The 13,589-nt window shown below is 37.4% G+C and overlaps 2 protein-coding genes across 2 annotated transcripts in view; one reads left to right on the top strand and one right to left on the bottom strand.

The window, feature by feature from the left end:
* LOC5572184 (ecdysone receptor) overlaps positions 1–13,589 on the top strand; it is a 754,961-nt gene that overhangs the window by 208,221 nt on the left and 533,151 nt on the right. The gene's annotated exons all lie outside the window — the stretch shown is intronic.
* Positions 1,925–2,891, bottom strand: LOC5573788 (general odorant-binding protein 45). Its single transcript, XM_021850819.1, has one exon. The coding sequence runs from the start codon at positions 2,889–2,891 to the stop codon at positions 2,040–2,042; it is 852 nt and encodes a 283-aa protein (XP_021706511.1). The 3' UTR covers positions 1,925–2,039.

Here is a 13,589-nt window from a genome sequence, read left to right on the forward strand (position 1 = left end):
CCAGACACCTTCAGCATGGCTTTGCTTTGTAGTCACAAACTCTAACCACTCAGCTAAGGAAGGTCCCAATCTCAGGACATCTTTCACCGATTTAACCAGTTGTAAGTACAGGAGATCTACCAGAGCTTCCTACATGATTTTTCCAGAAAGATCTACAAAAATTTCAACGAAATTTTTTTCCAGTTATCCAATTTCATATGGATTTCTTAAGAATTCATCCACATTTACTCCCAGAAATTGCCCCAAAAATTCCTCCAGGAACTATTCGAGGTAATATGTTAAATACTCTTCCATGATCTTTTCAATAATAATGAGCTGGTATTCCTCATGAAGTTGCTCCGGAAATTGCTCTTGGAAGTTCTTCTATCTGAAAATCACTCCTACTTTTCTAAATCTCCCTAATAAATTCTCAAGTACATTTAAACAATTTCTCGGATAAATTCCTAAGTACATTTTCCATGGATTTTTTAAAAGTTCATTTAAGGTTTCACACCAGCTAATGATATGCCAATTTCTGCAGAGATCCGTCAGAAAATTTTCAATTATTCATGCAGGATGCATATTATAATACAGGATTTTATCCAGATATATGATTGATTTGTTTGTGTTAAATTCTCTAACACGGTTTACTTTAGAACTAAGTCGAGTTTTACCAGATGTTACTCAGGGCTTTCCTTCTGTAATTTCTCCCGATTTTTTAATCTGCGGAAGTTTATGATAAGTACATTTTTTTGGCATTTTTCTGGAGACATTTTGCGAAAAAAAAACACTGGAAATGCTACGAAAACATCCTTGGGAAACTTCTCAATGAATTCCTAAAAAAACCCTTTAGGAATTTTTGGAGATATTCCTGAAGTAACTCTTCATGGTATTTTAGAGAACCTTGAAAATGCTTTGGAGACTTCATTGGGAGATATCTTCTAAAATTTTGGGAAGAATTTGTGAAGTAATTTTTGAAGGCATTCTTTGAAAAACTTTTAGTCGAAATCTTAATGAAATTCATAACAACAATTTTGTTGAAAAACCTAGAAAATCCTTGGAGAATTCATGAAGAATTTCTTAATTGCAATCTTCGAGATCCTTCGAGATAGAAAAACGAATCATTGGATAAACTCTTGGATGACTTGAGACTTTCTTTAAAACTGATGTAAGAATTTTTGAAGTAAATCGTGATGGTAATTTATGTGGTTTGAATTCTTAAGGTATCTGAAACGAAACTCTATATGCGATTCCTTAGAAAACCTTTGAAAAACACTAAATGAACTCCTGAAGATTCTTTTGAGGAACTTTAGCCAGATACCAGAATTATTTTCTGGAGAAAGTGAATGAAACAATGCATATAGTAATACTTTAGTAATATTTGGCTTCTGTGGCCTATGACAAGTATAGCCGCGTTCTTACGTTTAGGAGTATTGGGGAAAATAAAAAAAAATGCTCATAAGGCAACTTGACGGTGGAAGATTTTTAAGGCTATGGTAAAAAAGCTCACCGTCTAAAAGTTCCCGAAGGATCGTGTAAGAGTGACGTGTAAACATTATCCAAAATCTTATTTTCCAACAATTTCTCGGTATGTCTAACGATTTGGAATCCTTAAATCAGTTCAACTTGAGTACCGTTCTTCGAATAGTATTATTATTACTGTGTTTTGTGCTTTATGTTTCCAAACAGCCGAGTGGTTAGAGTCCGCGGCTACCAAGCAAAGTCATGCTGAAGGTGTCTGGGTTCGATTCCCGGTCGGATCAGGATATTTCCGTAAAGGAAATTTCCTTGGCTTCCCTGGGCATAGAGTATCATCGTACCTGCCACACGAATGCAAAAATGGCAACTTTGACAAAGAAAGCTCTCAGTTATTAACTGTGGAAGTGCTCATTGAACTAGATACTTGTGTCATTGAACTTCCAATTTTTCCTAAAAAAAAAATAAAGTCATAGGTATAACATATGATTTGTGTAACCAAAGCATGCTGACGGTTTAATTGTGTGCGCAGATGACTCAAAGAAATGGAACATCTTATTTTTTGTGTTGACAAAAAAAAGGATTTATGACAAAAATAATAATGTGACAAGTGGATAGTAAATTCCTTCCAATGTCTTCCCTAAATTAAATAAAGTAACCCCAACAAAAGTAACCAAACCATCAATATCACTAGAACTAAACTGATTGCCCTGGATGCATTCGTCCATCGTTCGGGTGGCCAGTGAACAGCTGTCAAGCGATTCCTTCTTCAACCTGTCATAACAGCTGACCACCGCTTGCTCGTACTCAGCAGTATACCCCACACACTGTACCGCAAAGCGTCCGATATTCGGTCCCTGACAGTCGCTGTACAATCCAGCACGCACCAAAAAGCATCGGATAAGGCAACGGCCTTCGGACGTTTTGTTGTACCCATCCTTGAAAATCTGAGTCAGCCTATCTCTGGATATCTGCAGCATTTGCGCACAATCCCAGAAGATTTGCGCGGCACGTATTTCAGTCACTGGAACGAACTGCGGAGTCCCGGTCAGCAGCTGTCCGTAGTTATCCCGGTAGCACTGCAAACCGGAGCTTGCCCGCTGACAGTAAGCGTTTCTAGGCACGGTCAAAACCTTTTCGCACAAACACTGATCGGTTCGAGTGATGTAGTCTTGGCTGCCAGTATCCGGTTGATAGTATCGAGCAATCGTTTGCGCAGGTCTACCGATAGAGTCGTTCCAGAAGCGGCCCACCAAACCGATACACCGATCGGTACAGTCTACATTTCGCGATACGTCGATTGACGGTAGATATTTGGAGCACTCCAGCTGCAACTCGTTGGGACTTTTCAGAATAGCTGCGTGATCGAGTGCTTCGGTGTAACTTGCCAAAGTGCAGAGCAACGGCAGTAAAAAGTGAAACGTTTTTGATTCCATGATGATGTATGTATGAAAGCAACTGAATCAACACAAAATAGTGTCAGGCATTTATAGTCAAAAAATGTTTTGAACGAACAGCTTGAGGAAACGGCACGTGTATGATTTGTTTCAAGATAAGTTCGATGCAATTCAAGCGTAATGAAAAAACTGCGTGACTGAATTGCGGAACTGCATGGCTTCGTTCGAGGCAATCAAAAACAAGGCCTAAAGTACAGATATGCCAACAAGAAATTTCGGCTATGGAACACCAACGACAATCTGTAGTTTACTGTTTATTTGGATATAAGGCTAACATTGTGTTGTTTTTACTTTTGCAATCGAACCAAGTGTGGTTCTCTCGTGCCATGCCTAAGGAAATGCGTTTGGATCTCTTTGCAAGACTCTTCTTTTTACGACGGTTCCATTTACGACCGAAGTTCAGATTAACGACCGTTTCAATAATCAATCAATACCTTGATATGAAACAAGAAGTTCATGTGTTCCAATTTTTCTATCATTTTGAAGCAAAAGTATGATCGACACATTAAATGCCGAATTTTGAGTTAATTTTGTCTTATATTTCAAAAACCTTGATTAAAATTCCGAGCAACGTTAACGTCATTCCTATAACGCGCATTGTCTTAGGCGAAATTTTAGTGCTAAATACGATCTATCTTTAGGAAGTGAGGATCATCCTTTTAGTTGAGAACTTGGCCGGTAGAGGCGCTTTTTCTGACTTGCACCATATGAACCTTGAAGGATACAAATGCAAACATTGTAACGTATGATATCTATAGATCCTGATCTATAGATAACATGGAATTTTTGAGTAAATGAAAAATCGAACTTTGCACTATACCATTTAATTCCACTGGGTTTGTATCCTTTGACAGATACGCGTATTTCGACCTCAACTGTAAGGCCGTCTTCAGTGTTGTGTACTAGACTTGAAGTCTATTAACATACAAACCATAGTAGAATTAAATGTTATAGTACTAAATTCGGTTTTTCATTTACTTTCAGGTATTAGTAAACAGTTAACAGTTAGAAGATTTATTATCATGGAATTTTTGTTTTGTGGATAGCTCAGTAGCCTGACCACTTAGAAAGATGGCGTCTTCGGCACAGTTATTCAGTAGCCCTAGTGCTAACATTATTGAGCCAAGAGATTCGAGATTTTGCCACCGGGCGGCGCTAGTGATCATGGAACTTTTGTTTTGTGGATATCTCAAGAGACTGATCCCTTAGAAAGCTTGCGTCTTCGGCAAAGTTGTTCAGTAGATCAACGGCTAACATTACTTGAGCCAAAAGTTTTGAGATTTTGTCATTAGGTGGCACTTGTGAGTATGAAACTTTCGCTTTGTAGATGTCTCAGAATATTGAATACTTAGTAAGATGAAGCTGATGAACATGAAACCGATCACTTAGAAAGATAGCATGTTCGGCAAATTCAGTGAGTTAAAGACTATCATAGTTTGAGCTAGATGATCCAAAATTTGGACACCAGGCGGTTCCAGTTAGGGGTCATGTACAAATTACGTCACGCTCCAAGGGGGGGAGGGGGTCAAGCCAAGCGTGACAAGCCTTACAAAATTTTTGAAGGACTCATACAAAAAACGTGACAAAGGGGGGGAGGGGGTCGAAAAAATCGAAATTTAGCGTGACATAATTTGTGTACCATCCCTTAGCAAGAAACTTTTGTTTCCCAAATCTTTTCATGTAGTCAGGATCCTAAAATATCTGGGTCTCTTATAACGCGGATTCCTATCATTAAGGCCTTCTAATCTATTTTAGACCTTGGGATTTGTAATGATTCTTAAGTTCGAAGCCAGTAAAACAAGCTCCTATAAATTTGGTTGAAAAACTATTCATTTGAATACAGTTAGATCTCCTATCAGACACATGGTCCCATAAGTTTCTGAAGGGAGACCTGACTGTATTCAAAGGAATATTTTTTCAACCAAATTTATGGGAGCTTGTTTTACTGGCTTCAAACTTCATTACAAATCTCAGGGTTCCAAATAGATTTAAAGGCGTTAATATTGAGCATCGGGACACTATTTCATGGGAATTGGATGACATGTTCAGTGCAACATTTCAACAGAATCTCCATACTAAATGTGAGTGTTCGGAATATGAGTTAGTTCGGAAGTTGAGGCAAAACGATACTCTATACCCTGAGAAGTCGATAAAATTTCCAATCCGAAAAGATCCTAGACCAGCGGTATTCGAAAACACGCCCTTCAACTTGGCCTTGGCGAATAGCTACACATTTACAAATTGAGTCCTGAAATTTCTTTTAATGCTTAAATTTCATTGTATGAAAGTTTCAGACAATTTTCTGAATGAGTATTGGAAAAATACTTAAGGAAAATACCAGAGAATTTTTGTGGGATCCTAGGACGAACGTCTCTAAGAATTCTTTGTGAAATTCTGGTGGAATTCTTGGAACAAACTTGAAGAAAAGCTATGGTTTTTCTTCAGAAAATGTTAGATTTCAATAAAAATGTGTTAATATTATCTCACATTTTCTGTATGTGTTACGATATTGTGCAATATTTGTTATATTTACATGCAAAATTTTATGAAAATCATGCAGCTACGAATTGAGTAAACATTCTGTTCGAGTTGTAATAATTGTTGCATGAAATACTCTCAGCAAGCCAAGTTGCTTTCTTACATTAGATCGATGTCATGGAGCTATTCTTCGTTTTGGTTGAGCGATGTTACCAGCTATACGAAGTATTGTGTATAGTTTGAAAGATTCCCAGATGTCAATTATCGCTCGTATGAATCCCAGTGAACCACATATCGTATAAGAATGTGCGCCAAAAATCTCATATTCATACGTCATAAATCAGAATCGCACAATATGCCAAATCAAAACGAATATATGTTAACACAAATTGTATATAATTCTCCACTACGATTCATTGTCGATAAACTTTGTTGACAACAAACCATGCCGTAAATAGTATAATCTAGAATCGCGTCAAGTTGTATAAACTGACAGATCATATATCAATGCAGACAAGCATCAAATGAAATCGCAATAACTTAACAAAATTTGCCACCCGAGGTTGGTATCATCTGGCGGTGGTCTTCAAAGAACAACAAAGCGTGTGTGCTGTATAGCAAACTTCCTTTCATATTGGCAAATAATCACGCTTCATTCAAGAAGCGGTCTGTAGTGTAGTGGTATGGTACCGGGTTAGGGATCCAAAGGTTCGGTATTCGAATCTCGCTGGAAACTTTATTTTTTATTTATATCGGAACTTTGTGACATCGTATTGCTGACCATGGAAAGTCTGAAAAAGTCGTGGAAAGTGCGTATATGGCCTCCACTTTGGTGTGTATATGGCATTTTCATGCATTTTATACGAGTGATTTGATTCATATATAATAATGTATAGCAAAAAATATACCAACCAAAATGTTGACTGGGATATTTCTTTAAATTCAAATTAATTATCCTGAAGGTTTCAAATATGGAATTTTCTTCGGTTGTACTTGAGCAGTGTTGCCAGTGTACTAAAACAATTTTGGATCATATATAAAACATTAGAAAATTGGAGTTTACTCCAATTCCGCTGAAAAATTTTTATTTTTCTATCATGTATTTATTTTCAGCCATTCCATGAAAAACCGATCTAGTGGGTCACCGAATTCCCTGAAAATTTGCTATTTTGTTCCTTATCCGAAATAAGGATACACGTATTTTTGGATTTTTTGATTAGGGTGGCCAGTTCCAAAATAGGGTGACCAGAAAAATCGCGATTTTGCAAAATTTTTATTTAAAAAAAAATTATAACTTTTGAACCGTTTGACCAATTTTCAATCTTTTTGGACGAAATGAAGGCTAGAGATTTTGACTTTTCAGGAAAAATATAAAATTTCACAAAAATTGTGTTTTTACATGGGAAAACTCAATAGTTGTATGTTTTTTAGTTTTTGAGATATATTTTTTGAAAATAAAAAATCAGTCATTTTTCACGAAAAGAACCATGAATGACCATTCTGAGGAGCTTTAAAATCATTCTTCAATTTTGTCGAAAATATTGGATCCATATTTGGATTTTCCAAAAACATGGATGGGCTTTACTTTATTTTACGTCCCTTTAAAGTAGGGTATCATGGATGCAACATGTCAATAACTATAATTGATCTTTTTATAATTGAGGAATGAGTGTAAATGTCCTACGACCAAGATTTTTCAAAATATCCAAATAAACCTAAATAAAAGAGCAATATTTTCTTTTATTGAGCTTTTCTTCTGTTACTGCTTGTAGAATTCTGAACTTTGGTAGCAAATGAAATGTTTTTCGACAAAATGTAAATAACAGTTTAATTTAGTTTTATCGAATTGGGATAGAAGTGTTGTCTAGCATAGACGGTGGGACAGACTAAACGGTATATTCATGATTACCATGCTAAAGTTCATTCGAACATCTACAGCAACTAGCAAAGCCTTGGTCTTTCACACCAATAATTGCTGTGCATATACACTGCACCAGAATAGGATAAGTTTTGCTACAAGGTCTCACAAATTATCATTAGTCATTCATTGAGGCTTGTGGTGATATCAATGGATGGCTCATTCTATGGATATGTACAGCGAAAGTTTTTTGTTACAATTCACGAATTGCTTTCCATTCTGTGTTATGATGATACAAAACAAGACATAGATACCAGCATACCTCATAAGAAGGGTGCTGGAATTGGTTATCATAGAACAGTGAGAATAAGTACAGGTTTTGCTTATAAGATTCTTCAAACTTCACCTATTAATATTTACAAATCAAACTTCTAACTCTACTGGAATATTTGTAAATCGACAGAGCCTGCTTCTCAGCTAGTGTTCTTGAAAGCACTACCACAGTTATTAACTGAGAGCTTTCTTTGCCAATTGACCATTTTTGCATATGTATATCGTGTGGCAAGTACGTAGATTCTCTATGCCCCGGGAAGTTTAGAAAATTTCCAACCCTTAAGATACCCCAGCCGGTGGGATTCGAACCCACGACCCTCATCTTGGTCTTACTAAGTAGCTGCTCGTTTACCGCTATGGCTATCTTGGCCATATGAGGCCTTTTGAGCTCAAAGAATGTTTTAATCTCCAAAGAAATAGAAAAAAAGCTTACTCTCCTTGGGGTCTCGAATTATACGTCAATATCTGCAGAAAAACTCCACATTAGAAGAAACAGGGAAGAACCGTCAACAACATGTGCTTTTATGCTCGGAGCGTTCTGGTTTCTCGTTTCCGAACTGAACGTGATGCTTGTTTCTTCGGATGGGCTGGCTGATGGGCATCTGTTTACACACCTACCTACCTACCTACACTCTTCTCATATATATCACGTGTGTGTGCTTTTCGTCGTGGTCCATCGCTGCTTGCAATATGCGGGAGGAAAATAACATGACCTAAAACAAAAGCCATGTGTGTAATGCCGATGGGAATCCGCGTCGTCATCCGTCCGTGTTCGGTTCGGTTCCGATCGTATGTTGTGTGTTCTGCATCTTTTAATGCTCTTCTCGGGGCCATCACAGTGGCCTAAAGCTGCTCAAAAGTTATAAAGATAAAGTTTGCAATTAGAGCCAATAGATCACGAAAATTAGGTGAAAAATAGGTGAGGGATGCAAAGGTTAATAATTCATAAGAACTGCTGTTTCGTCGATTTTCTTCTTCATCTTCTTATTCTTCTTGACATTGCCTCCTCACTAGGACAAAGTCTGCTTCTCAGCTTAGTGTTCGATGAGCAACTTATTAACTGAGAGGCTTCTTAGCCAAAGTTGCCATTTCCGCATTCGTATATCATGTGACAGGTACGATGATACTCTATGCCCAGGGAAGTCAAGGAAATTTCCATTGCGAAAAGATCCTGCACCGACCGGGAATCGAACCCAGACACCTTCAGCATGGCTTTGCTTTATAGCCGCGGACTCTAACTATCTAAGGCTAAGGAAGGCCCCCTCGCCGATGTATCACAAGTTTTTAACGGTGCAAGAGTTTTACTTTTTGTCAACTTTTTATGAAGTGCGACCACTATACAGCATGTCGATGGAGCAACCAGAAGCCAATCCACCAGACACTCGCCTTTTCGATAGCGTTGTTTCTCACGTACCAAGTGAGTTTTACATCATATTTCATGGTGTGTTTAAACTTGCAGGCGAGTCTGATGCCGAAGGCAAACAATTAGCATCGCACGCAGCCGCCTTTCTTCCACCACCCTGCCCTGAGATGGGTGTCGAAGAGTTCAAAGTTTTCTGTCTAATAATCTACAGCTTTGTCCGAGGGTGGAGTGTTTACATTCTGTTCTGCAGATGATGTTTTGTAGGATGCGGCTTATTTTTCGAATGTTCTCAAAACCAAATACTCGCGTGCTCTTATAAATTAAAATAACATAAAAAGGCGAACCTCAAATTGTGAGCCAAAAATATTAAGATTTAGAGGTGGTGCAAGTGACTTGAAGGTGAATTTTCGAGTCATAAAATATGGCCTTCAGGTAAGTCATCATAACTTTGTTATTTTCTAACCAATTTTTAAACTTACTAAATTCATGAAAGGTTAGTGGAATATCAAATTTGTCTCAAATCAAAACTGATCTTAGTTTAAAATAGTTTTCTCCATAATTCTCCTCTTTTCACTAAAAAAAATCATCTTTGTTCGACCATAATTTCTGAATACTAAATTCTGAGAATACTGAACCGATTCCAAATCTTTTAACATGGTTTTGAAGCTAATTCAGTTGCTTTCAAACTGTGTATACAACAAATTTAATTAAAAATTGTTTTGAGTTAGTTTTTTTTAACGAAAACTACTCAAAATCATGTTTTTTTCAACGAAAAATTTTGTTTTTAGGCATTGTTGATTTTTTTCTACTGAAAATTAAATTTTATCTGTTTAATTGAAGTTAATAAAGCATCCTGTTATTAACTTGTTGGTTTTGAAGGTTGAACAAATGAAAAGAGCCAGTGTCAGCTCAAGTTTTACCGTTCAACCGACAAAAAATTAAATATTATAGTATTTTCCGTGGAAAATTAATGATTCTGTCACTTTTTGTTAAAAATTTAATTCAAAATTGTTTTTCAATTTAATTAGGTGTTTCCACAGTTCAAAAACAGCTAAATAAGCCTCTCAAGCATGTAAACAGATTTGGAATCGATTAAGTATTTATGGAATTATGGTTGAACAGAGATGATTTTTTAGTAAAAATGGAAAAAAAATATGGAGAAAACTACTTTAAACTAAGATCAGTTTTGATTTTAGACAATTTGTTCTACAAACTTTTCATAAATTTAATTTTGAAGAGAATGATGCTAAGAACTTTTGGTTAGAAAACAGTAAAGTTATAAATACTTCACTGAAGGTCATATTTCATAATTCGAAAATTCACCTTCAAGTCGCTTTCGCCACTCCTAATTTTTTATATTTTTGGCTCAAAATTAGAGGTTTGCCTTTTTATGTGATTTGAATTCAGAAGAGCACACGATTTTTTTGGTTTTGAGAACTTTTGAAAAAAAGCCGCACCCTAATGTTTAGGTAGAAATGTGTCTAGTACGATTTTAGTTTTGTTGGAAACAGCATTCATGGTGGTAAGCTCCATCGAAGTTAATACGCCAATCGCATATCATCCTCGATTTTACTACGCGATTGGCGTATTAACTTCGATGGAGCTTACCACCATCAGAGAAACATAATTTTGTAATTTCATTATTAGATGGCTTTCTAAACGGTGGTAGGTCATTTGGGATAAAGTCGTTTGGCATAATGGTCATTTGGCATAAAATAGTTTGGGATAGTGGTCGTTTGGCATAATGAGTCTGAAAATAAGAATTTCTTAAAATGACATTCGATTTTACGTTTCTATTGAATCTTTCCGATGACATCAGGCTTGTTTTGGAGCCAATTGATACAAAATGACACTTTATTCAACAATCATATGTTCTTGAATAAACTAAGGCATATTAGGAAAGTTATTGCCAATAGTATTTTATTACTTATCCAAAAACGACCCCTTTTTTAACTTTCGCTATTGGAATATTTTTGCACTGAAGATTTTGATATATGGCTTTCTAAACGTCAAGGAGAACTATTTAAACCTAATTGGCCCAGCAAATGTGGTATTGCCAGTAGGCCAATTTTATAATGCTATGACTCCCATACAAAGTGTCAGCTTTATTTTCACTCGGTTTTTTATACCGCTTCGGTGAATTTCAGGAACTTTTTGTTCACACGAAGATAGAAGATAGAAGATAGAAGATAGAAAATAGAATATAGAAGATAGAAGATAGAAGATAGAAGATAGAAGATAGAAGATAGAAGATAGAAGATAGAAGATAGAAGATAGAAGATAGAAGATAGAAGATAGAAGATAGAAGATAGAAGATAGAAGATAGAAGATAGAAGATAGAAGATAGAAGATAGAAGATAGAAGATAGAAGATAGAAGATAGAAGATAGAAGATAGAAGATAGAAGATAGAAGATAGAAGATAGAAGATAGAAGATAGAAGATAGAAGATAGAAGATAGAAGATAGAAGATAGAAGATAGAAGATAGAAGATAGAAGATAGAAGATAGAAGATAGAAGATAGAAGATAGAAGATAGAAGATAGAAGATAGAAGATAGAAGATAGAAGATAGAAGATAGAAGATAGAAGATAGAAGATAGAAGATAGAAGATAGAAGATAGAAGATAGAAGATAGAAGATAGAAGATAGAAGATAGAAGATAGAAGATAGAAGATAGAAGATAGAAGATAGAAGATAGAAGATAGAAGATAGAAGATAGAAGATAGAAGATAGAAGATAGAAGATAGAAGATAGAAGAGAGAAGATAGAAGAGAGAAGATAGAATATAGAAGATAGAAGATAGAAGATAGAAGATAGAAGATAGAAGATAGAAGATAGAAGATAGAAGATAGAAGATAGAAGATAGAAGATAGAAGATAGAAGATAGAAGATAGAAGATAGAAGATAGAAGATAGAAGATAGAAGATAGAAGATAAAGATAGAAGATAGAAGATAGAAGATAGAAGATAGAAGATAGAAGAGAGAAGATAGAATATAGAAGATAGAAGATAGAAGATAGAAGATAGAAGATAGAAGATAGAAGATAGAAGCTATAAGCAAGAAGCTAGAAGCTTAGAAGCTAGAAGCTTAGAAGCTAGAAGCAAGAAGCAAGAAGCATGAAGCTAGAAGCTAGAAGCTAGAAGGTAGACGCTAGAAGCTCTAAGCTAGAAACTACATGCTTAAATTATTTTACGGATTCCTGTCGAATCTCAACAGCTGAACGGTTCAGTAAAATAAATTAACGGAGTACGGTAAATTTTTACAGTATTCGGTAAAAATTCACCGGAATACGTTTAATTCCGACGAAGTTACGGTGTTTTATTTCGATGTTTTCGATTTCCGGTAAAATTAGCTTAGTGTGTAGAAGCTAGAAGCAAGAAGCAAGAAGCTAGAAGCAAGTAGCTAATAGCTAGAAGCTAGAAGCAAGAAGCTAGAAACTAGAAGCTAGAAACTAGAAGCTAGAAACTAGAAGCTAGAAGCTAGACGATAGAAGATGGGATGGTAATGGTGCTTAGGCTCTGTGGTCCTCGCTCAACGGTCTATTACGGATGCTAGTCTCTAGTATGGTACAGAGAAAAAAAAGGGGAAATTGACTCTGTTCCACGCTACCTTTTTTTTGGCATGGTTGCGATGTCCGATGCTCCCCCGGAACTATCTCATAGGATTACTTTAGAGAGCTGAGGGCTTGTTGATGCCTCTAGTCTAGGCCTTTCCGTTACCTCTTGCGTTATTCACTGCCACGTCACTTACATTTTGGTATTGGTTAGTCCCCGACAGTGGACTTAACCTACTCCGAAGCTGACCGGGCAGATGCCGATATCGGTCCTGCGATTCCGGTAGAGAGAAGCTTCCGGTATACAGGCGCCCCGATGACTCAAGCCGGTGACTCGCTACAGACTACTCAGAACAGTCCTCGTCAGTGGATCTAATCCTACTCTGACGAAGATTTCTCCTAAGGTGGAAGATGTCCCGAACCGATGCTATTCGATGTCGATCTTGCGATTCCGGTGGCGGGAAACTTCCGGTTCACTTGCGTCCCGGAGACCATTTGCCGGTGCAATTGCGTGATCTACTCAGTTAGTCCCTGACAGTAGACTTAACCTACACCGGAGCTGGCCGGGCTGATACTGAGGTCGGTCATGCGATTCCAGTGGTGCAAAACTTCCGGTTCACAGACACCCGGACGCTGTTTCGCGATCTACTCGGCTAATCTCTGGCGGAGGACCTAGCCTACAGCGACGCGATGTTGGTCGGTCAACTTCCGGAGTCGGTCCTGCAATTCCGGTTGGAGGATGACTTTCGGTTTGCAGACGCCGATACAACGTGACGCTCAAACTACTCGGCCTAGTCCCCGACGGAGGATCTAGCCCACTCGACGCCCTCTGATCTTCTCGCCATTTCTGCTGTAGCGACAACGAGCCCCAGCGTTATCGCTCTGTTCACCGCGTGCCACATTTTCTGCACGATGTTGTCGGGGCTTAGATCTCTGTAGCTGCTTCCGAGCGTTTCGTTCCGCACTTCCACGAATCTTGGGCAGTCAAAAAGTACATTTTGTGGTGTCTCCTCGATGTTCAGCTAACCTGAACAGTGTGGTGACTCTGCGTGCCCGAATCTATACAGATACTTTCTGAAACATCCATGAGCTG

The sequence above is a fragment of the Aedes aegypti genome, chromosome 3 (genome assembly GCF_002204515.2).
Source record: "Aedes aegypti strain LVP_AGWG chromosome 3, AaegL5.0 Primary Assembly, whole genome shotgun sequence".
Taxonomy (NCBI): Eukaryota; Metazoa; Arthropoda; class Insecta; order Diptera; family Culicidae; genus Aedes; species Aedes aegypti.